General features: G+C 45.0%; 1 protein-coding gene across 2 annotated transcripts in view; it reads right to left on the reverse strand.

Moving 5' to 3' along the window:
* The window catches only part of LOC110496383 (collagen alpha-1(XXII) chain), an 83,564-nt gene that overhangs the window by 12,510 nt on the left and 49,046 nt on the right, over positions 1-22,008 (reverse strand). For both annotated transcript variants that reach the window (XM_036952946.1, XM_021572251.2), the window contains 17 exons: positions 15,078-15,131; positions 12,728-12,781; positions 12,528-12,581; positions 12,338-12,391; positions 11,997-12,050; positions 11,502-11,546; positions 10,200-10,262; positions 10,020-10,073; positions 9,558-9,599; positions 9,074-9,106; positions 3,954-4,007; positions 3,068-3,121; positions 1,413-1,466; positions 1,271-1,324; positions 1,072-1,125; positions 773-877; positions 20-64 (listed from right to left, as the gene is read on the reverse strand). In XM_036952946.1, coding sequence (XP_036808841.1) covers positions 20-64; positions 773-877; positions 1,072-1,125; positions 1,271-1,324; positions 1,413-1,466; positions 3,068-3,121; positions 3,954-4,007; positions 9,074-9,106; positions 9,558-9,599; positions 10,020-10,073; positions 10,200-10,262; positions 11,502-11,546; positions 11,997-12,050; positions 12,338-12,391; positions 12,528-12,581; positions 12,728-12,781; positions 15,078-15,131 — 927 coding nt within the window. The remainder of the gene's footprint in view (positions 1-19; positions 65-772; positions 878-1,071; positions 1,126-1,270; positions 1,325-1,412; positions 1,467-3,067; positions 3,122-3,953; positions 4,008-9,073; positions 9,107-9,557; positions 9,600-10,019; positions 10,074-10,199; positions 10,263-11,501; positions 11,547-11,996; positions 12,051-12,337; positions 12,392-12,527; positions 12,582-12,727; positions 12,782-15,077; positions 15,132-22,008) is intronic.

Below are 22,008 nucleotides of genomic sequence, written 5' to 3' on the forward strand. Positions count from 1 at the left end.
AACTTTAAAATGACATTACCTTCTGGCCGGGCTGTCCTTCAATTCCCTGCTGTCCAGGATCACCCTGTAATATAATATCACACATAACACTATTATGAGCCCGCTGGCTGGTCAAATCAAACACTTGGCATTTAAAGTCTTATAGAATAAAAGACATGGTCCTACAGTTCCCTGGACTAGGGTAATAGAAACCAATGTAACACATGGGAGAATAATCACTGTCTTTGTGCAAATAGTGTACTGTACTGGTGTGTGCATGAGGGCTATGTGTTATGTGTTATAGAGCAGCAGCTGACAGTAGTAAAATGGACACACACACACACACAGCACATGTCCTGCTGGGTTCCTTCATTAGTTGAATGTGATAAAGCAGAAACAGTGTATGTTCTGTTTGTTTGCTTTCTCAGCGTTATCACCATATGTTTGTGGTGTAGAAAATGAGTAAAAAGGTTCCAGGTCAAACCGTTGGCATAACTGTATAATGCAGGTGGTACCGCACTAACATAAGCTGTCATACTGCAGTATGGTTGTACTTAAATGCATGTTGATTTATGTACATGTGCAGCCAATACTCGTACAGGATGTGAATGGCTTTTAATTTGGAACCCCAGAGCCTGAGATCTTAATTTCCTGAGTGGATATGTGCCAACAAACGCTGGTTCATATTTCTTAGAGTCCTTGGTTATTGTGGTCACACAGACAGGAAAAACTTGAGGTTTGAACGTAACAATGAGGTTTGAACGTCTTATACAGTGATGTTTCTGTGTCTTACGTTCTGTCCGTCCTTGCCCTTCCCGGGTAGGCCAGGGGGTCCTTGTATGCCTGTATCTCCAGGAGGGCCTGGGGGGCCACCACGACCCTCCTTCCCCATCTCTCCCTGGAACACACCACACACAGGGAGATGAGCATAGCATAGTGTTGCATAGCATAGCTTAGTCATTCACACAGCACGAGTTACAATAGAAGGCCCCTAGGACACACGAGTTACGGGTTACAATATGATGTCCCTAGAACAACACATTTGAGATCACCTGTTTTTCCATATAGCAAAGCAGTGATAAGGTTACTGACCCTCTCTCCTCTCTGTCCAGCTATTCCAGGTGGTCCAAGGGTTCCAGGGATGCCCTGTGTCATAGACAGAGAGAGAAGTTCAGGGCACACATAAGGTCAAAGGTTAGTTTAAAGCATTAGGGATGTCCTCGAGCACCAACACACAAATTCCATATGTTTAAAATATTTTTGGGCTGTCATTTTCACAAAGTGAACCTACCGCATTGCCAGGCAGTCCACGGGTACCCTGTGTACCCTGCAATCCTGGAGGACCCTGGAATAGAAACAAGGCTTCATTCACAACTGTCTATATGTAATAGTATTATCAGACAGATATGCAGCAGTAAGGTCCCAGAACTTACAGGCTCTCCTTGTCTCCCAGTCTCCCCTTTAGGGCCAATGTCACCTTTAGGTCCCTGAATTGAAGGGGATAACCAACAAGGTTATGAAGGAAGCGGAAATCATTCAGTATAATATTTCAAATTATGTCGAGGTTTGATTTCTATTTTCCAATGGAGGACACCTTATGTAGGTCCTTTTACAATCCGTGATGAAATTCGACAATATAAAAACAATGATTGAGCTCATGGCGAATCAACTAAATGTGTTGAAAATGCATTAATTTGCCTAAGTTTCTCATTAGACATGAACAGAATATATCAGCGATTCGTATTTCCTGCAACTTTCTGAAGACCAGAATGCCCCTGTCTGTGTGCGTGCAGTGTCTACCACTTTCTATAAACTGGGTGGTTTGAGCCTTGAATTCTGATTGGGTGAAAGCCGTGGTATATCAGACTGTATACCACGGGTATGACAAAACATTTAGTTTTACTGCTCTAATTTCTTTGGTAACCAGTTTATAATAGCAATAAGGCTTCTATGGGTTTGTGATACATGGCCAATATACATTTTTTACATTATTTAAAATTGAACCTTTATTTAACTAGGCAAGTCAGTTAAGAACAAATTCTTATTTACAATGACGGCCTACCCCAAACAAACACGGACGACGCTGGGCCAATTGTGCGCTGCCCTATGGGACTCCCAATCACAGCCGGATGTGATACAGCCTGGATATATACCGCGTTGCGTCATGCCTAAGAATAGCGCTTAGCCGTGGTATATTAGTCGTACACTACACCTAGCGATGATGCCAAGGAAAACCGTCTTCTCAATTAAATGTTAACTACAAAGTAGGCTGTGCTTACCTGGCAAAATGCTATCATGATTATTTGCATCAATTCAGGGTATTTGTTTTGCAAACTCTCATATGAGCGCTACAAAAACACAGCTAAACAACAGCCTCTTGCTAGGCGCGCAATTGAATTAAAGGGTCACTAAAATGTCTTAGAATTTTGCCCTGACCTCAAAGATGGCCTCCTGATGTGGTTTAAAAAGCAACTTAACATATTGATTGCCATGTGTGTTTTTCTGTTGCTCATTAGAAAAATTAGATTTCAGTCTTAAAGGAGTGTTTCCTGACCAATTAATGAAGTTTGTCCCCTATGAGACTCTGTAGATGCAGAAGTCTATTTAACCTCCTCAAAATCCCAAGAATGAATCTAAGATAACTCAAGAAATATGTCATTGATTTTTATGTTTTTGCCGAGGATGTTTTAGTTGCGCAATTTTACATCTAACTAAGGAGTTTGATGCAGTATTTCTCAAGTAAGGAAATGGTGACGTGTCTGTCTCAGTGTCTATGCTATTGGATAAAGAGCAATCACCGCAGCTGTTCACCACAAGGCCTTAATTTACCCTTTGTGATACATGGATGTTCAAAACTTTGTCTTAGACGAGACTGACTTTATAACCAAAAGTATCCTATTTGCACTTTGTAGTAAAAAGCAGATCACTTTTGCTTTTTAAAAGCAGTCATTCTTTAAGCATTGTACAAAATGGTGTTAGGCCAAAAAAAATGTACGTATTTTATAGGGCCCTTATGGTATTGTCTACATCGGTTGTGAATAGATGAGTGTCCAAATATAAATAACATTTGTTTGACTGAAGTCCTTACCTGTGGTCCGGGCAGTCCCGCAAAGCCTTGTTCACCAGGCACTCCTCGTTGACCCTTCACACAACACACAGGTTAGTAACATCCCCAGAATGGTGTTCAACATCAAACAAATGATTCCGTATTTTGCAATGCCATACGATTCCTTTCAAAGCGAACAGTGTCCATCCTAGTGGTAGAGCACTGTAACTGCAGCGGTGGTGTAAAGTACTGAAATACAAATACTTTGAAGTACGACTTCAGTCGTTTTTGGGGGGTATCTGTACATTGCTATTAATATTTTGGACTACTTTTACTTTTACTTCACCACATTCCTAATGAAAATATGTACTTTTTATTCCCATACATTTTCCCTGACACCAAAAAGTCCTCATTTGAGTGCTCAGACAGGACAGCATTATGGTCCAATACACTCACCTATCAATATAACTCCTTGTTTATCTGATCTGCCTCAGATCTGGAGGACTCACTAAACACAAATACTGAGTTTGTAAATTATGTCTAAGTGTGGGAATTTGATGTATAGAAATACTTTGACTTATGACAATTGAATACTTTTTCCACCACTGTGCATAAGTACATTTTAAACCAGAACTTTTAGACTTTTAATCAGGTAGTATTTTACTGGGTGACTTTCACTTTTACTTGAGTCATTTTCCATTAAGGTATCTTTACTTTTACTCAAGTATGACAGTTAAGTACTTTTTCCACCACTGAACTGCAGCATAGTTGATGTCCATCTGACTCTACCAAATAAAGGGGACACTTTCAGCGGCTCGCATCTCTTTTGGCATCCAGTGGAGAGTTTGGAGAACTGCTGATTTTCCCCAAATGCAGCCTAATGTTACTCCATTGGAACTGTAAAAGGCTCCTTCTATTCTGAACTCACAATATCTCCTGGATTCCCCTGCTCTCCCTTTTCTCCTCTCTCTCCAGGTGTTCCCTGGGGAGAAAGAAACAGGATAAATGCACATCCAGGTTGTGTAATATTTCTGTATAGCAATACGTGTTTTGTACAGTTTCTAGGACTGGCGACAATCAACTAAAGCCTACATAAAAAATGCATTGAGGACCTCCCGGGTGGTGCAGTGGTCTAGGGCACTGCATCGCAGTGCTAGCTGTGCCACCAGAGACTCTGGGTTTGCGTCCAGGCTCTAATGCAGCTGGCCGCGACCGGGAGGTCCATGGGGCAACGTACAATTGGCCTAGAGTCGTCCGGGTTAGGAAGGCTTTGGCCGGTAGGGAAATCCTTGTCTCATCGTGCACTAGCGACTAATGTGGTGGGCTGGACGCAGTGCACACCAGGTGCACCAAGTGCACAGTGTTTCTGTTATGGTGAGTGAATGAGGACCCAAAAGCGAACTAACTTAAACAGAGCTTCTTTAATAACCAAACATAGGTAGGCTCAGATAGACCGGCAGATTCCGACAGGACAGGACAAGGTTACAGCAAACATGACGATAGTCTGGCTCAGGCATGAAACACAACAAACAAGAATCCGACAAGGACAGGAACAGAAACAGAGAGAGATATAGGGACCTAATCAGAGGGAAAAAGGGAACAGGTGGGAAACGGGGTGAATGGGTAGTTAGAGGAGACAAGGAACAGCTGGGGGAAAGCGGGGGAGAAAAGGTAACCTAACAACGACCAGCAGAGGGAGACAGGGTGAAGGGAAAGGACAGAGACAAGACACAACATGACAGTACATGACAGTACCCCCCCACTCACCGAGCGCCTCCTGGCGCACTCGAGGAGGAAACCTGGCGGCAACGGAGGAAATCCTCGATCAGCGCACGGTCCAGCACGTCCCGAGAGGGAACCCAACTCCTCTCCTCAGGACCGTACCCCTCCCAATCTACGAGGTACTGGTGACCACGGCCCCGAGGACGCATGTCCAAAATTCTACGGACCCTGTAGATGGGTGCGCCCTCGACAAGGATGGGGGGGGGGGGGGGGAAGACGAGCGGGGGCGCAAAGGACGGGCTTGATGCAGGAGACATGGAAGACCGGGTGGACGCGACGAAGGTATCGCGGAAGAAGAAGTCGAACTGCGACAGGATTAATGACCCGAGAAATACGGAACGGACCAATGAACCGCGGGGTCAACTTGCGAGAAGCCGTCTTAAGGGGAAGGTTCTGAGTGGAGAGCCAGACTCTCTGACCGCGACAATATCTAGGACTCTTAGTTCTACGCTTATTAGCAGCCCTCACAGTCTGCGTCCTATAACGGCAAAGTGCAGACCTGACCCTCTTCCAGGTGCGCTCGCAACGTTGGACAAAAGCCTGAGCGGAGGGGACGCTGGACTCGGCGAACTGAGATGAGAACAGCGGAGGCTGGTACCCGAGGCTACTCTGAAAAGGAGATAGCCCGGTCGCAGACGAAGGAAGCGAGTTGTGGGCGTATTCTGCCCAGGGGAGCTGTTCTGACCAAGACGCAGGGTTACGAAAAGAAAGACTGCGTAAGATGCGACCAATAGTCTGATTGGCCCGTTCTGCTTGACCGTTAGACTGGGGGTGAAAGCCGGAAGAGAGACTGACGGAAGCCCCAATCAAACGGCAAAACTCCCTCCAAAATTGAGACGTGAATTGCGGACCTCTGTCCGAAACGACGTCTGACGGAAGGCCATGAATTCTGAAAACATTCTCGATGATGATTTGTGCCGTCTCTTTAGCAGAAGGAAGCTTAGCAAGGGGAATGAAATGAGCCGCCTTAGAGAACCTATCGACAACCGTAAGAATAACAGTCTTCCCCGCTGACGAAGGCAGTCCGGTGACAAAATCTAAGGCGATGTGAGACCACGGTCGAGAGGGAATAGGAAGCGGCCTGAGACGGCCGGCAGGAGGAGAGTTACCGGACTTAGTCTGCGCGCAGACCGAGCAAGCAGCCACGAAACGACGCGTGTCATGCTCCCGGGTGGGCCACCAAAAACGCTGGCGAATGGAAGCAAGCGTACCCCGAACGCCAGGGTGGCCGGCTAACTTGGCAGAGTGAGCCCACTGAAGAACGGCCAGACGAGTAGGAACGGGAACGAAAAGAAGGTTCCTAGGACAAGCGCGCGGCGACGGAGTGTGAGTGAGCGCTTGTTTTACCTGCCTCTCAATTCCCCAGACAGTCAACCCGACAACACGCCCCTCAGGGAGAATCCCCTCGGGGTCAGTGGAGGCTACTGAAGAACTGAAGAGACGAGACAAAGCATCAGGCTTGGTGTTAAACGCCGTCTTCCACTCGTCCCCCTCCCTGATGCGCACGAGATGGTAAGCGTTACGAAGGTCCAACTTAGTGAAAAACCTGGCTCCCTGCAGGATCTCGAAGGCTGAAGACATAAGAGGAAGCGGATAACGATTCTTCACTGTTATGTCATTCAGCCCTCGATAATCTATGCAGGGGCGCAGAGACCCGTCCTTCTTCTTGACAAAAAAAAACCCCGCTCCGGCGGGAGAGGAGGAGGGGACTATGGTACCGGCGTCAAGAGCTACAGACAAATAATCTTCGAGAGCCTTACGTTCGGGAGCCGACAGAGAGTATAGTCTACCCCGGGGGAGGGTGGTTCCCGGAAGGAGATCAATACTACAATCATACGACCGGTGTGGAGGAAGAGAGGTGGCCCTGGACCGACTGAACACCGTGCGCAGATCGTGATATTCCTCCGGCACCCCTGTCAAATCACCAGGCTCCTCCTGTGAAGAAGAGACAGAGGAAACAGGAGGGATAGCAGACATTAAACATTTCACATGACAAGAGACGTTCCAGGAGAGGATAGAATTACTAGACCAATTAATGGAAGGATTATGACAAACTAGCCAGGGATGGCCCAAAACAACAGGTGTAAAAGGTGAACGAAAAATTAAAAAAGAAATGGTTTCACTATGATTACCAGAAACAGTGAGGGTTAAAGGTAGCGTCTCACGCTGAATCCTGGGGAGAGGACTACCATCCAGAGCGAACAAGGCCGTGGGCTCCTTTAACTGTCTGAGAGGAATGTCATGTTCCCGAGCCCAGGTCTCGTCCATAAAACAGCCCTCCGCCCCAGAGTCTATTAAGGCACTGCAGGAAGCTGACGAACCGGTCCAGCGTAGATGGACCGACAAGGTAGTGCAGGATCTTGAAGGAGAGACAGGAGTAGTAGCGCTCACCAGTAGCCCTCCGCTTACTGACGAGCTCTGGCCTTTTACTGGACATGAAGTGACAAAATGACCAGCGGAACCGCAATAGAGACAGAGGCGGTTGGTGATTCTCCGTTCCCTCTCCTTAGTCGAGATGCGGATACCTCCCAGCTGCATGGGCTCAGCACCCGAGCCGGCAGAGGAAGATGGTAGTGATGCGGAGAGGGAGGCGACGGAGAGCGCGAGCTCCTTTCCACGAGCTCGGTGACGAAGATCAACCCGTCGCTCAATGCGAATAGCGAGTTCAATCAAGGAATCCACGCTGGAAGGAACCTCCCGGGAGAGAATCTCATCCTTTACCTCTGCGCGGAAACCCTCCAGAAGACGAGCGAGCAAGGCCGGCTCGTTCCAGCCACTGGAGACAGCAAGAGTGCGAAACTCAATAGAGTAGTCTGTTATGGATCGATTGCCTTGACATAGGGAAGACAGGGCCCTGGAAGCCTCCTCCCCAAAAACAGATCGATCAAAAACCCGTATCATCTCCTCCTTAAAGTCTTGATACTGGTTAGTACACTCAGCCCTTGCCTCCCAGATTGCCGTGCCCCACTCACGAGCCCGTCCAATAAGGAGAGATATGACGTAGGCGACACGAGCAGTGCTCCTGGAGTAAGTGTTGGGCTGGAGAGAAAACACAATATCACACTGGGTGAGGAACGAGCGGCATTCAGTGGGCTCCCCAGAGTAACACGGCGGGTTATTGATTCTGGGCTCCGGAGATTCGAAAGCCCTGGAAGTGGCCGGTGGATCGAGGCGGAGATGGTGAACCTGTTCTGTGAGGTTGGAGACTTGGGTGGCCAGGGTCTCAACGGCATGTCGAGCAGCAGACACTTCCTGCTCGTGTCTGCCTAGCATCGCTCCCTGGATCCCAACGGCTGAGTGGAGAGGATCCGAAGTCGCTGGGTCCATTCTTGGTCGGATTCTTCTGTTATGGTGAGTGAATGAGGACCCAAAAGCGAACTAACTTAAACAGAGCTTCTTTAATAACCAAACATAGGTAGGCTCAGATAGACCGGCAGATTCCGACAGGACAGGACAAGGTTACAGCAAACATGACGATAGTCTGGCTCAGGCATGAAACACAACAAACAAGAATCCGACAAGGACAGGAACAGAAACAGAGAGAGATATAGGGACCTAATCAGAGGGAAAAAGGGAACAGGTGGGAAACGGGGTGAATGGGTAGTTAGAGGAGACAAGGAACAGCTGGGGGAAAGCGGGGGAGAAAAGGTAACCTAACAACGACCAGCAGAGGGAGACAGGGTGAAGGGAAAGGACAGAGACAAGACACAACATGACAGTACATGACAGTTTCCTCCGACACATTGGTGCGGATGGCTTCCGGGTTGGATGTGCGCTGTGTTAAGAAGCAGAAGCAGTGCGGCTTGGTTGGCGCATGGCTTTCGACCTTCGTCTCTCCCGAGCCCGTACGGGAGTTGTAGCGATGAGACAAGATAGTAACTACTAACAATTGGATACCACGAAATTGGGGAGAAAAGGGGGTAAAATTTAAAATTAAAGAGAATTTTAATTTAAATGCCTGGAGAAAATGTCTAACACAGAGCTGTTTCTAACCAGCAAGGTCACACCAGATCGACTTCAGTATTCATTGTTTCTCTTGGTCCCCAGGATGTTGAGAAATGCCTTCAATACCATTCACTAGGGGCTACGCGTGAGCCAATTATATCTAGTAGGCTCACCGCCTTAAAGCACACGCTCCGGCTCTGAGGATTGTGGGTTCGGTCCCAGTGCTGGGCACATGTTTTTCTGTTTTAACCCTATCCCCCCGGACAAATGTTGAATACTGAAGGGAGACTGTGAGATCTGGTTCGTTTCTACAGTACTTACAGGCTCACCAGGCTCAGGGATAACATTGGCCACCTGAGAGAAAAACAGAGACAAGTTAGCCAACAAGCATCTTCAAATTATAATCCATTTTTCCAGGAAGTTTTTTGTTTGCTTAGTTGTACATGGATCCAAATGTTTTATTGTTCTGATATATGCATGACAGAAAGATGATTCGGTTCACAAACATGTCAATTTCCACTGTTCGAATTTACTACAATACATTGTGTCCTTCCCTGAGTTATTTTACAGTGTATTAAAATCAGTGGAGGCTGCTGAGGGGAGGACGGCTCATAATAATGGTCGGAATGGAGCAAATGGAATGGCATCCAACACCTGGAAACCATGGAAACCATGTGTTTGATACCATTCAATCAATTTCGCTCCAGCCATTACCATGAGCCCGTCCTCCCCAATTAAGGTGCCACCAACCTCCTGTGGTTAATATGGTCATTTGCACCAATCAACATCCCTCTACTTTACTCACATTTCCTGGTATTCCTGGAGTTCCCTTGGGTCCCGTGTCACCCTGAGGCGACACACACACACACACACACACACACACACACACACACACACACACACACACACACACACACACACACACACATAGTGTGTGAATGTTAATTAAATCATTACAAAACACTAGTCCTGGTGGTCCTTAGTGAGACAAAGTGAAGAGGAAGTCTCTGTGACAAACACACTCTCGGATACAAGCAGCAAACATCTTTCATGCAGCAAACATAGCTTTTAAGCTAATAACCATGCTCATCCAATCACTCGTCAAGCAAAACACACAGTAACAAGAATCTTGTTCATTGTTACTGACTGTCTAGTAATGGTAAAGGTAAGAGACTGTACGGCTTTTAGATGATGTTGTGACATACAGTAGCTAGCTGTTTACATGAGTCTTTGTGAATCAATGTCTCATACTGTATCTCTGTCTTACCTTGTCACCTTTGTCACCCTTTGGCCCGAGAGAGCCGCCTTGTCCCTGGTCACCCTAAAAAAGAAAACACAAGACACAAACAGGAGCATAGTACACAAGGGAATGTAGATGCAAGCTGTCATTGGGCTGATGCACAATTCAGGAGTGTAGCTTTAATTGTGCTTATGAGATCAAACTCACCTGTCCTCCTTTCTCTCCTTTTGGTCCAACAACACCTGGTTGTCCAGTTAAACCAACTTTTCCCTGTAAGACACACACACACACACACACACACACACAGAAAGATGAAGAGCATGTGAGATTGGAACTTTTAGTTGAGTATAATGATTTTTCATTACTCTTCAACCGATCGCTACCTGCACCTACCCGCCTGTCCAACATCACTACTCTGGACGGCTCTGACTTAGAATACGTGGACAACTACAAATACTTAGGTGTCTGGTTAGACTGTAAACTCTCCTTCCAGACCCATATCAAACATCTCCAATCCAAAGTTAAATCTAGAATTGGCTTCCTATTTCGCAACAAAGCCTCCTTCACTCATGCTGCCAAACATACCCTTGTAAAACTGACCATCCTACCAATCCTCGACTTTGGCGATGTCATTTACAAAATAGCCTCCAACACCCTACTCAACAAATTGGATGCAGTCTATCACAGTGCAATCCGTTTTGTCACCAAAGCCCCATATACTACCCACCATTGCGACCTGTACGCTCTCGTTGGCTGGCCCTCGCTTCATACTCGTCGTCAAACCCACTGGCTCCATGTCATCTACAAGACCCTGCTAGGTAAAGTCCCCCCTTATCTCAGCTCGCTGGTCACCATAGCATCTCCCACCTGTAGCACACGCTCCAGCAGGTATATCTCTCTAGTCACCCCCAAAACCAATTCTTTCTTTGGCCGCCTCTCTTTCCAGTTCTCTGCTGCCAATGACTGGAACGAACTACAAAAATCTCTGAAACTGGAAACACTTATCTCCCTCACTAGCTTTAAGCACCAACTGTCAGAGCAGTTCACAGATTACTGCACCTGTACATAGCCCACCTATAATTTAGCCCAATCAACTACCTCTTTCCCAACTGTATTTAATTTATTTATTTATTTTGCTCCTTTGCACCCCATTATTTTTATTTCTACTTTGCACATTCTTCCATTGCAAAACTACCATTCCAGTGTTTTACTTGCTATATTGTATTTACCTTGCCACCATGGCCTTTTTTGCCTTTACCTCCCTTCTCACCTCATTTGCTCACATTGTATATAGACTTGTTTATACTGTATTATTGACTGTATGTTTGTTTTACTCCATGTGTAACTCTGTGTCGTTGTATCTGTCGAACTGCTTTGCTTTATCTTGGCCAGGTCGCAATTGTAAATGAGAACTTGTTCTCAACTTGCCTACCTGGTTAAATAAAGATAAAATAAAATAAATAAATAAATAAAAAAATGTAAGGTTATAGCCAGGTATTAGTAACTCACCCCCTCTCCTCCAGGTCCTCTTGGTCCCGGTGGTCCTTCCTCACCCTATAGCAGGGACACATTCGGTAATCATGAGATCATAAGATTCCTCAGACCACAATTAACATTTCTGTCACACTGTCTATTAACTACGTCTGCATTCAAGTGGGGGGCTGTAAGGAGCCATGCGCAATGAAAAAGGATTGTCTATAAACGCAGAGGTATATCTCAGATGGTTTCTATTCAACAACTCCAGCTCCTATTTAATGATCCTTCCAAATTAGGTGAAAGGGGATACTTTAAAAGTCACCTTTATAGACTCTATATAAACTTCAGTCTGCTGCATTACTTTTATGAAGTACCATTGATATGGCCTGGGTGTCCAGACAGAGGTTGCATCTGAAATGGCACCCGACTGTAATTCCTATGTAGTTCACTACTTTTGACCAGAGCTCTATGGAGTGTTCTATATAGGAAAAGGGGTGCCATTTTGGACAAAGAGTAGTATCACTGTACCTTAGGACCAGGTTTACCAGGGAAGCCATCCAATCCAGACTCTCCTCTAGGCCCCTATGGAGATGAATGAATAACACAGCTTAGTACAGTTATGGCATTGTATCAGATATTATCCTAACTAACACAGAACGTTGTCACAACGCTGCAAATAGGTTGGTCATGGCATTACCATGTGACAACATTCTGAGAACCTAAACGTGTCGGTAAGGATACCATCCTCTAGAACTTTGGAATGTTACATGTTATTAGATGTTTCCTTACTGTTTTGTGAGGAATAAAGACCTGAAACTTTCAGTTGGTTATAAAACATGAATCACTACTTCTACTAATACTACACTGACCTTGGCTCCGTCATTGCCTGGAAGTCCGTCCAGCCCATCGTTTCCAGGTAAACCCTTCCAACAATAAATACTGGGATAAGTCTGGGACATGAGTGCTTAGACAACTCAATGTTACTTTAGTGAATCATATTATATATAACATGTCAAACATGTAACCTGTAAACGTGGAAAAAATATACTGTAAACTTACTGCTTTGCCTGCCTCTCCTGGTTTCCCTGAAAATCCAATCTCACCAGGTAGACCCTGAGCAAAGAAAATGGAACATTATTTTTTCTATTATTTCTATCTCCTCTATGTGGGTTACATTTGCTTTGGATGAGCTTTTGGGATGACTGCTGACAGTAAACTGCTGTACAGCCTTCAATGGATTGTTGGTGCACCAAACTCACAGGAGGTCCAGTTTGTCCAGGTCTTCCTTGCCCTCCAGGAGGCCCCTGGGAACCCTATAAAGAGACACAGCATCCTCAACAAAAACAGTCAACAACCTCAGTCCAACAGGCAAGACATACAGTACCAGCATCAGCCACTAGAGGGGAGAGTATTGTAAAGTACAGTACTGTATTCTAGGTTGGTCTGATATTCTGTCAGCTGCAAATCGTGGAAATATAATAGTAGGGCGATGAGTTATTCCTGGTAGGTACTGTAGTGGTGTAAAGTAACTATGTAAAAAATACTTTGAAGTACTACTTAAGTAATTTTGTGGGGGTATCTGTTCTTACCTATTTATGTTTGACAACTTTTACTTTTACTTCACTACATTCCTAAAGAAAAGCATGTACTTTTTACACCATACGTTTTCCCTGACACCCAAAGGTACTCATTACATTTCAAATGCTTAGCAGGACAAGACCTTTTTCCAATTCACACACTTATCAAGTGAGCATCCCTGGTCATCCCTAATGCCTCTGATCTGGTGCTCACTAAACACAAATGCTTTGTCTGTACATTATGTCTGTGTTAGTGTGCCCCTGGATATCTGTAAAAAAAAAAATACTAAAATAAAAATAATACTTTTTTTTTAAAGAAATTGTGCCGTTTGTTTAATATAATGAATTTTTTATAATTTATCATTGTACTTGTGATAATTAACTGTATTTTAGCAATGACATTTACTTTTGATACTTAAAGTATATTTATAACCAAGTACTTTTAGACTTATCCTTCCAGTAGTATTTTACTGTGAGACATTCACTTTTACTTGAGTCATTTTCTATTAAGGTATCTTTACTTTTACTCAAGTATGACAATTCTGTACTTTTTCCACCCCTGCTGGTAGGGTGGTCACCTTGTCTAAAGAAATTCCAGGCCTTAAGGCGCTAATTATTGCTTTTAAGAGTGATATTGAATATGAATTAATTTATGCAGTGTGGATGAGTTCTGAAGAGGCCGAGAATACAGTATTTTCCATCCAGTGGAAGTGTTTAGTGATGCTAGTACTGAGAGAGAAGTTGTGTCAGGTACGCAGTCCATGCTGAGTAGTTAACATCAAGAATGAAATGCCATTGAATGAGCCCAAGGTTTAAGAGGTGTGATGATAACTGACACATACTCCATTCATTGTGTCAAAAGAGTTCTTATGAAAGGTTGGTAATGACTCACATCAACACCATCACCCCAGAAACCCGAGACCCACTCCAATTTGCATACCGCCCAAACAGATCCACAGATAATGCAATCTCTATTGCACTCCACACTGCCCTTTCCCACCTGGACAAAAGGAACACTTATGTGAGAATGCTATTCATTGACTACAGCTCAGCGTTCAACAGCTGCAACATCGAGAGCATGGTTGCATCACTGCCTGGTACTGCAATTGCTCGGCCTCCGACCGCGAGGCACCACAGAGGGTATATACATCACTGGGGCTAAGCTGCCTATCATCCAGGATCTCTACACCAGGCGGTGTCAGAGGAAGGCCCTAAAAATTGTCAAAGACCCCAGCCACCACAGTCATAGACTGTTAACTCTACTACCGCATGACAAGCGTCACCAGAGTGCCAACGCTAGGACAAAAATCCTTCTCAAAAGTTTTTACCCACAAGCCAAAAGACTACTGAACAGGTAACCAAATGGCTATTTGCATTGTGTGCCCCCCCTCCCCCCCTCCCCCCAACCCCTCTTTTACGCTGCTGCTATTTTCTGTTTATCACATATGCATAGTCACTTTAACTATACATTCATGCACATACTACCTCAATTGGGCCGACCAACCAGTGCCCCCACACATTGGCTAACCGGGCGATCTGCATTGCGTCCCACCCACCCACCCCTGGCCAATCCCTCTTTTACGCTACTGCTACTCTCTGTTTATCATATATGCATAGTCACTTTAACCATATCTACATGTACATACTACCTCAATCAGCTTGATTAACCAGTGTCTGTATGTTGCCACGCTACTGTATGTAGCCTCGCTACTGTTATTTTTCACTGTCTTTTTACGGTTGTTTTTATTTCTTTACTCACCTATTGTTCACCTAATACCTTTTCTGCACTATTGGTTAGAGCCTGTAAGAAAGCATTTCACTGTCAGGTCTACACCTGTTGTATTCAGCGCGCTTGACAAATAAACTTTGATTTGATTTGATTATGATGCAGGGAATCCTACTGTTACACATAGGCTTCATGTTCCAACAGATGTTTATGTCACGGAATATATCTGTAAATGATCTGATACTGTAGGACACAATAAAGAGTGCCTGCCGTGGATAGCACACAGACATAAACTGGTATTCTTACCGGTGGTCCGGGTAGCCCGTCAACACCAGGTAATCCACTTTCACCTTTCTTGCCCTGAAAAAGGAAGACACAAAATCAACCATCATACATACAAAAAACGTAACGTTGGTAGAAAATAAACTTGTGCTGGATAACATGTTTATTCACTTAAAATCAACCCTTTAAAACCTCTGCTGCTTTGGCAACTCCTGTACTTGAATCCGACTCTCTCTCTCATTGAATGCACTGTGATATACTGCCCTCTGCAGGATTCTGTAAGATACTGCGTCATGTTTAACGTGCGATGGCCCTACTGCTGTGACTGATACTGTTAATGTAAAGTATGGGCGGGTGGACAATTCTTTGAAGCTTGTCAGGGAAACAGCTGACTGATGATGGCTGCGGTGTGGACTGTGAAGCGTGTGAGGAGCCAGGGAAGGTCCACTACACAGATGATCAACCATGTGACTGGCCCTGTCGGCCATGACAGCACCATTATCACAGCAGAAATCCCTCAGTGACTTCACATCCTCAATAAACACACACACACACACACACCTCAAGCACCGTATGAAAAGTTAAACTTCAGTTAACACTACATCCCAGAAACTACTATATCCCTTGTCATTGAAATTGTTAATGGCTCTGGGCCAGCCCCCTTCCCACCAAAGTGAAGATCTCAGCAACAGTAAAAACACACTGAGGTACAGTTAAGTGCTTCAAGCCATGACAAAACATCCCAAAAGGTCAAAGGGAAAATAGACCAAGCTGTAACCAGCTGTTGTGTTGCTCAGAACAGAACAGAAGAGAGTAGACTAGACCAGGGGATCCACTCTGAATAGCCCACAGTGAACAGGTTAGACTTAGCGCTCTGGTAGAGGTAGTAAGGAGGACAAAGTAGATAGGAATCCTAGCAGTTACGAGAGTTTGGTTAATATCTAAAAGGTCCCTGGTTTGACTCCACGAGCCGAATAGGTGAAAAAATGACCCCTCCTGTCTCAGCCTCCAGTATTTCTGCTGCAGTAGTTTATGTGTCGCGGGGCTCGGCTTAGTTTGTTATATCTGGAGTACTTCTCCTGTCTTATCCGGTCTCCTGTGTGAATTTAAGTATGCTCTCTCTAATTCTCTCTTTCTCTCTTTCTTTCTCTTGCTCGGAGGACCTGAGCCCTAGGACCATGCATCAGGACTAGCTGGCATGATGACTCCTTGCTCTCCCCAGTCCACCTGGCCGTGCTGCTGCTCCAGTTTCAACTGTTCTGCCTGTGATTATTATTATTTGACCATGCTGGTCAATTATGAACATTTGAACATCTTCACCATGTTCTGTTATAATCTCCACCCGGCACAGCCAGAAGAGGACTGGCCACCCCTCATAGCCTGGTTCCTCTCTAGGTTTCTTCCTAGGTTTTGGCCTTTCTAGGGAGTTTTTCCTAGCCACCGTGCTTCTACACCTGCATTGCTTGCTGTTTGGGGTTTTCGGCTGGGATTCTGTACAGCACTTTGAGATATCAGCTGATGTACGAAGGGCTATATAAATAAATACATTTGATTTGATTTAGCACTAATTACTTCTGTAAGTCTGTAAGGCTTCCAACTCTGTCAATCACCATATTCTTATCGGCAGACTCGACAGACTTGGTTTCTCTAATGACTGCCTCGCCTGGTTCACTAACTACTTCTCAGATAGAGTTCAGTGTGTCAAATCGGAGGGCCTGTTGTCCGGACCTCTGGCAGTCTCTATGGGGGTGCCACAGGGGTCAATTTTCGGGCCGACTCTTTTCTCTGTATATATCAATGATGTAGCTCTTGCTGCTGGTGATTCTTTGATCCACCTCTACACAGACGACATCATTCTGTATACTTCTGGCCCTTCTTTGGACACTGTGTTAACATACCTCCAAACAAGCTTCAACGCCATAAAACACTCCTTCCCTGGCCTCCAACTGCTCTTAAATTATAGCAAAAACTAAATGCATGCTCTTCAACCGATCAAATCAAATCAAATCAAATCAAATTTTATTTGTCACATACACATGGTTAGCAGATGTTAATGCGAGTGTAGCGAAATGCTTGTGCTTCTAGTTCCGACAATGCAGTAATAACCAACAAGTAATCTAACTAACAATTCCAAAACTACTGTCTTGTACACAGTGTGAGGGGATAAAGAATATGTACATAAGGATATATGAATGAGTGATGGTACAGAGCAGCATAGGCAGATACAGTAGATGGTATCGAGTACAGTATATACATATGAGATGAGTATGTAAACAAAGTGGCATAGTTAAAGTGGCTAGTGATACATGTATTACATAAGGATACAGTCGATGATATAGAGTACAGTATATACGTATGCATATGAGATGAATAATGTAGGGTAAGTAACATTATATAAGGTAGCATTGTTTAAAGTGGCTAGTGATATATTTACATCATTTCCCATCAATTCCCATTATTAAAGTGGCTGGAGTTGAGTCAGTGTCAGTGTGTTGGCAGCAGCCACTCAATGTTAGTGGTGGCTGTTTAACAGTCTGATGGCCTTGAGATAGAAGCTGTTTTTCAGTCTCTCGGTCCCAGCTTTGATGCACCTGTACTGACCTCGCCTTCTGGATGATAGCGGGGTGAACAGGCAGTGGCTCGGGTGGTTGATGTCCTTGATGATCTTTATGGCCTTCCTGTGACATCGGGTGGTGTAGGTGTCCTGGAGGGCAGGTAGTTTGCCCCCGGTGATGCGTTGTGCAGACCTCACTACCCTCTGGAGAGCCTTACGGTTGAGGGCGGAGCAGTTGCCGTACCAGGCGGTGATACAGCCCACCAGGATGCTCTCGATTGTGCATCTGTAGAAGTTTGTGAGTGCTTTTGGTGACAAGCCAAATTTCTTCAGCCTCCTGAGGTTGAAGAGGCGCTGCTGCGCCTTCTTCACAATGCTGTCTGTGTGAGTGGACCAATTCAGTTTGTCTGTGATGTGTATGCCGAGGAACTTAAAACTTGCTACCCTCTCCACTACTGTTCCATCGATGTGGATAGGGGGGTGTTGCCTCTGCTGTTTCCTGAAGTCCACAATCATCTCCTTAGTTTTGTTGACGTTGAGTGTGAGGTTATTTTCCTGACACCACACTCCGAGGGCCCTCACCTCCTCTCTGTAGGCCGTCTCGTCGTTGTTGGTAATCAAGCCTACCACTGTTGTGTCGTCCGCAAACTTGATGATTGAGTTGGAGGCGTGCGTGGCCACGCAGTCGTGGGTGAACAGGGAGTACAGGAGAGGGCTCAGAACGCACCCTTGTGGGGCCCCAGTGTTGAGGATCAGCGGGGAGGAGATGTTGTTGCCTACCCTCACCACCTGGGGGCGGCCCGTCAGGAAGTCCAGTACCCAGTTGCACAGGGCGGGGTCGAGACCCAGGGTCTCGAGCTTGATGACGAGCTTGGAGGGTACTATGGTGTTGAATGCCGAGCTGTAGTCAATGAACAGCATTCTCACATAGGTATTCCTCTTGTCCAGATGGGTTAGGGCAGTGTGCAGTGTGGTTGAGATTGCATCGTCTGTGGACCTATTTGGGCGGTAAGCAAATTGGAGTGGGGGTCTAGGGTGTCAGGTAGGGTGGAGGTGATATGGTCCTTGACTAGTCTCTCAAAGCACTTCATGATGACGGAAGTGAGTGCTACGGGGCGGTAGTTGTTTAGCTCAGTTACCTTAGCTGCCCTCACCTGCCTGCCCGACTAGTATCGCTACTCTGGACGGTTCTGACTTAGAATATGTGGACAACTATAAATACCTAGGTGTCTGGCTAGACTGTAAACTCTCCTTCCAAACTCAAATGAAGCATCTCCAATCCAAAGTTAAATCTAGAATCAGCTTCATATTTCGCAACAAAGCATCCTTAACTCATGCTGCCAAACATACCTTCGGAAAACAGACTATCCTACCGATCCTTGACTTCGGCGATGTCATTTACAAAATAGCCTCCAACACTCTACTCAGCAAATTGGATGCAGTCTATCACAGTGCCATCCGTTTTGTCACCAAAGCCCCATATACTATCCACCACTGCGACCTGTATGCTCTCGTTGGCTGGTCTTCGCTGCATATTCATCGCCAAACCCACTGGCTCCAGGTCATCTATAAGTCTTTGCTAGGTAAAGCTCCGCCATATCTCAGCTCAATGGTCACCATAGCAACACCCACCCGTAGCATGAGCTCCAGCAGTTATATTTCACTGGTCATTCCCAAAGCCAACACCTTCTTCGGCCGCCTCTCCCTCCAGTTCTCTGCTGCCAAAGACTGGAACGAATTGCAAAAATCACTGAAGTTGGAGACTTATATCTCCCTCACTAACTTGAAGCGTCAGCTGTCAGCGTAGCTTACCGATCGCTGCAGCTGTACACGGCCCATCTTTAAATAGCCCATATTGTTTTTGTTTTTCTGCCCTTTTGCACACCAGTATTTCTACTTGCACATCCTCATCTGCACATACAGTACATCACTCCAGTGTAAATAGCTAAATTGTAATTACTTCGCCAATCTTGGCCTATTTATTGCCTTACCTCCTTACTTCATTTGCACACACTGTATACAGATGTTTCTATTATGTTATTGACTGTACGTTTGTTTATTCCTTGTGTATCTCTGTGTTGTTGTTTGTGTCACACTGCTTTGCTTTATCTTGTCCAAGTCGCAGTTGTAAATGACTAGCCAACTAGCCTACCTGGTTAAATAAAGGTGAAATAAATACAAATAAATGTAAAAAAGTCACTCTGGATAATTGTGCGTCTGCTAAATACTACGGAGGTACGGTGATGCCTTCATAATAAATACAGTGTCATCACCACGTTCATATGAGAAACCTGTCATGTCATTTTCTAAATGTGTAACCATCAAAGTCCTATGACGAGGGTATTCCTCCACACATACAGTGACCGATAGAGCTCCTTTTGTCATAGTTAGAAGACATCTCATTCCATCAACTGTGTACTATCTAAATGTAAGGGCCTTAATACAGTTGCACTCCAGCCACTAGGGGTGCTCAGGTGAAGCCCATGGGGAAATAAAGAAATAGAGTTTTAAGTAAATTGGGGAGCGGAAGGAAAATGAATAAAAACTGGTGTAAACTGCTGTTTCATATGCTGACATGATTAAAGGTCTAGTAAACAGTAACTTCCACGTTGTAGTTTATATTATACGCTCATAGAAATAAATCAACTCCAGCTGACGTAACATCCTACAGCTCCCTGCAGGAGGTCTGGCTCAGTCAGATTACCCACCAAACCAAAGTTGGTTCTGTGAACGTTCCCAGAACATTTATTAGGTTGCCCTAAAAGTTCTAATAAGACAGAATCTGTCCATTCGCCTGATGTTGGAAGAACGTTCCCAGAACACATTTTGTTATTACTTTACCTGGTAATAAGAACCTTAAAGGAATGTTCTGTGGTGGTTGATACAGATGTTGTGGACAACATTTTAGTGTTGTGGACAACATTTTAGAAAGTTAGGAGAACATTCCAAGGATATTTCATTTTAAACACTTCCTGGAAAAACAGCATTATATTTTCTGGGGGATGTTATCATCGTAATGTTAGATAAAACCCTAACTAGACCTTAATAGGAATGTTAGCTAACATCCTGGGATTGTTCCCAGCTTGCGGGGTAGTCACTGCTATCAGAGCAAGGCTTCGTGTCTCCGTTTCATCCTGCTGTAGTGTGTTGACAGGTCTGAGGCGGTGGATCTACTACTCGTTGTAAGTCGATCTGATAATAGTCTGCTAAATGACTAGAATGTAAATACAGTAGGGGAATGTGACTGTTGAAAGGTTTCAAATATTGACGGTACACGAGTATATACAGTGCCGTCGGAAAGTATTCAGACCCCTTGAATTTTTCCACGTTTTGTTACGTTACAGCCTTATTCTAAAATGGGTTAAACAATGTTTTATCCCTCATCAATCAACACACAATACCCCATAATGACAAAGCGAAAATAGGTTTTTAGAAATGTTTGCAAATTTAAAAAATGTATACATATAAAAAATACCTTATTTACATAAGTAGTCATATCCTTTCCTATGAGACTTGAAATAGAGATCACGTGCATCCTGTTTCTATTGATCATCCTTCAGATGTTTCTTCAACTAGATTGAAGTCCACTGTGGTAAATTAAATTGGTTGGACATGGTTTGGAAAGGCACACCTGTCTAATTAAGGTCCCACAGTTGACAGTGCATGTCAGAGCAAAAACCAAGCCATGAGGTCAAAGTAATTGTCCATAGATCTCCGAGACAGGATTGTGTCGAGGCACAGATCTGGGGAAGGCTACCAAAAAAATGTCTGCAGCATTGAAGGTCCCCAAGAACATAGTGGCCTCCATCATTCTTAAATGGAAGAAGTTTGAAACGACCAAGACTCTTCCTAGAGCTGGCCACCCAATCGGGGGAGAATGGCCTTGGTCAGGGAGGTGACCAGGATCCTGATGGTCACTCTGACAGAGCTCTAGAGTTCCTCTATGGAGATGGGACAACCATCTCTGCAGCACTCCACCAATCAGGCCTTTATGGTAGTGACAGACAGAAGTCACTACTCAATAAAAGGCACATGACAGCCTTCTTGGAGTTTGCCTAAAGGCACCTAAAGACTCTCAGACCATGAAAAAACAAGATTCTCTGGTCTGATGAAACCAAGATGGAACTCTTTGGCCTGAATGCCAAGGGTCATGTCTGGAGGAAACCTGGCACCATCCATACGGGAAAGCATGATGGTGGCAACATCATGCTGTGGGGATGTTCTTCAGCAGCAGGGACTGGGAGACCAGTCAGGATCGAGGGAAAGATGAACGGAGAGTTCCTTGATGAAAACCTGCTCCAGAGCGCTCAGGACCTCAGACTGGGTCAAAGTTTCACCTTCCAACAGGACAACGACCCTAAGCACACAGCCAAGACAATGCAGGAGTGACTTCGGGAAGTC

The sequence above is a fragment of the Oncorhynchus mykiss genome, chromosome 18 (genome assembly GCF_013265735.2).
Source record: "Oncorhynchus mykiss isolate Arlee chromosome 18, USDA_OmykA_1.1, whole genome shotgun sequence".
Classification (NCBI taxonomy): Eukaryota; Metazoa; Chordata; class Actinopteri; order Salmoniformes; family Salmonidae; genus Oncorhynchus; species Oncorhynchus mykiss.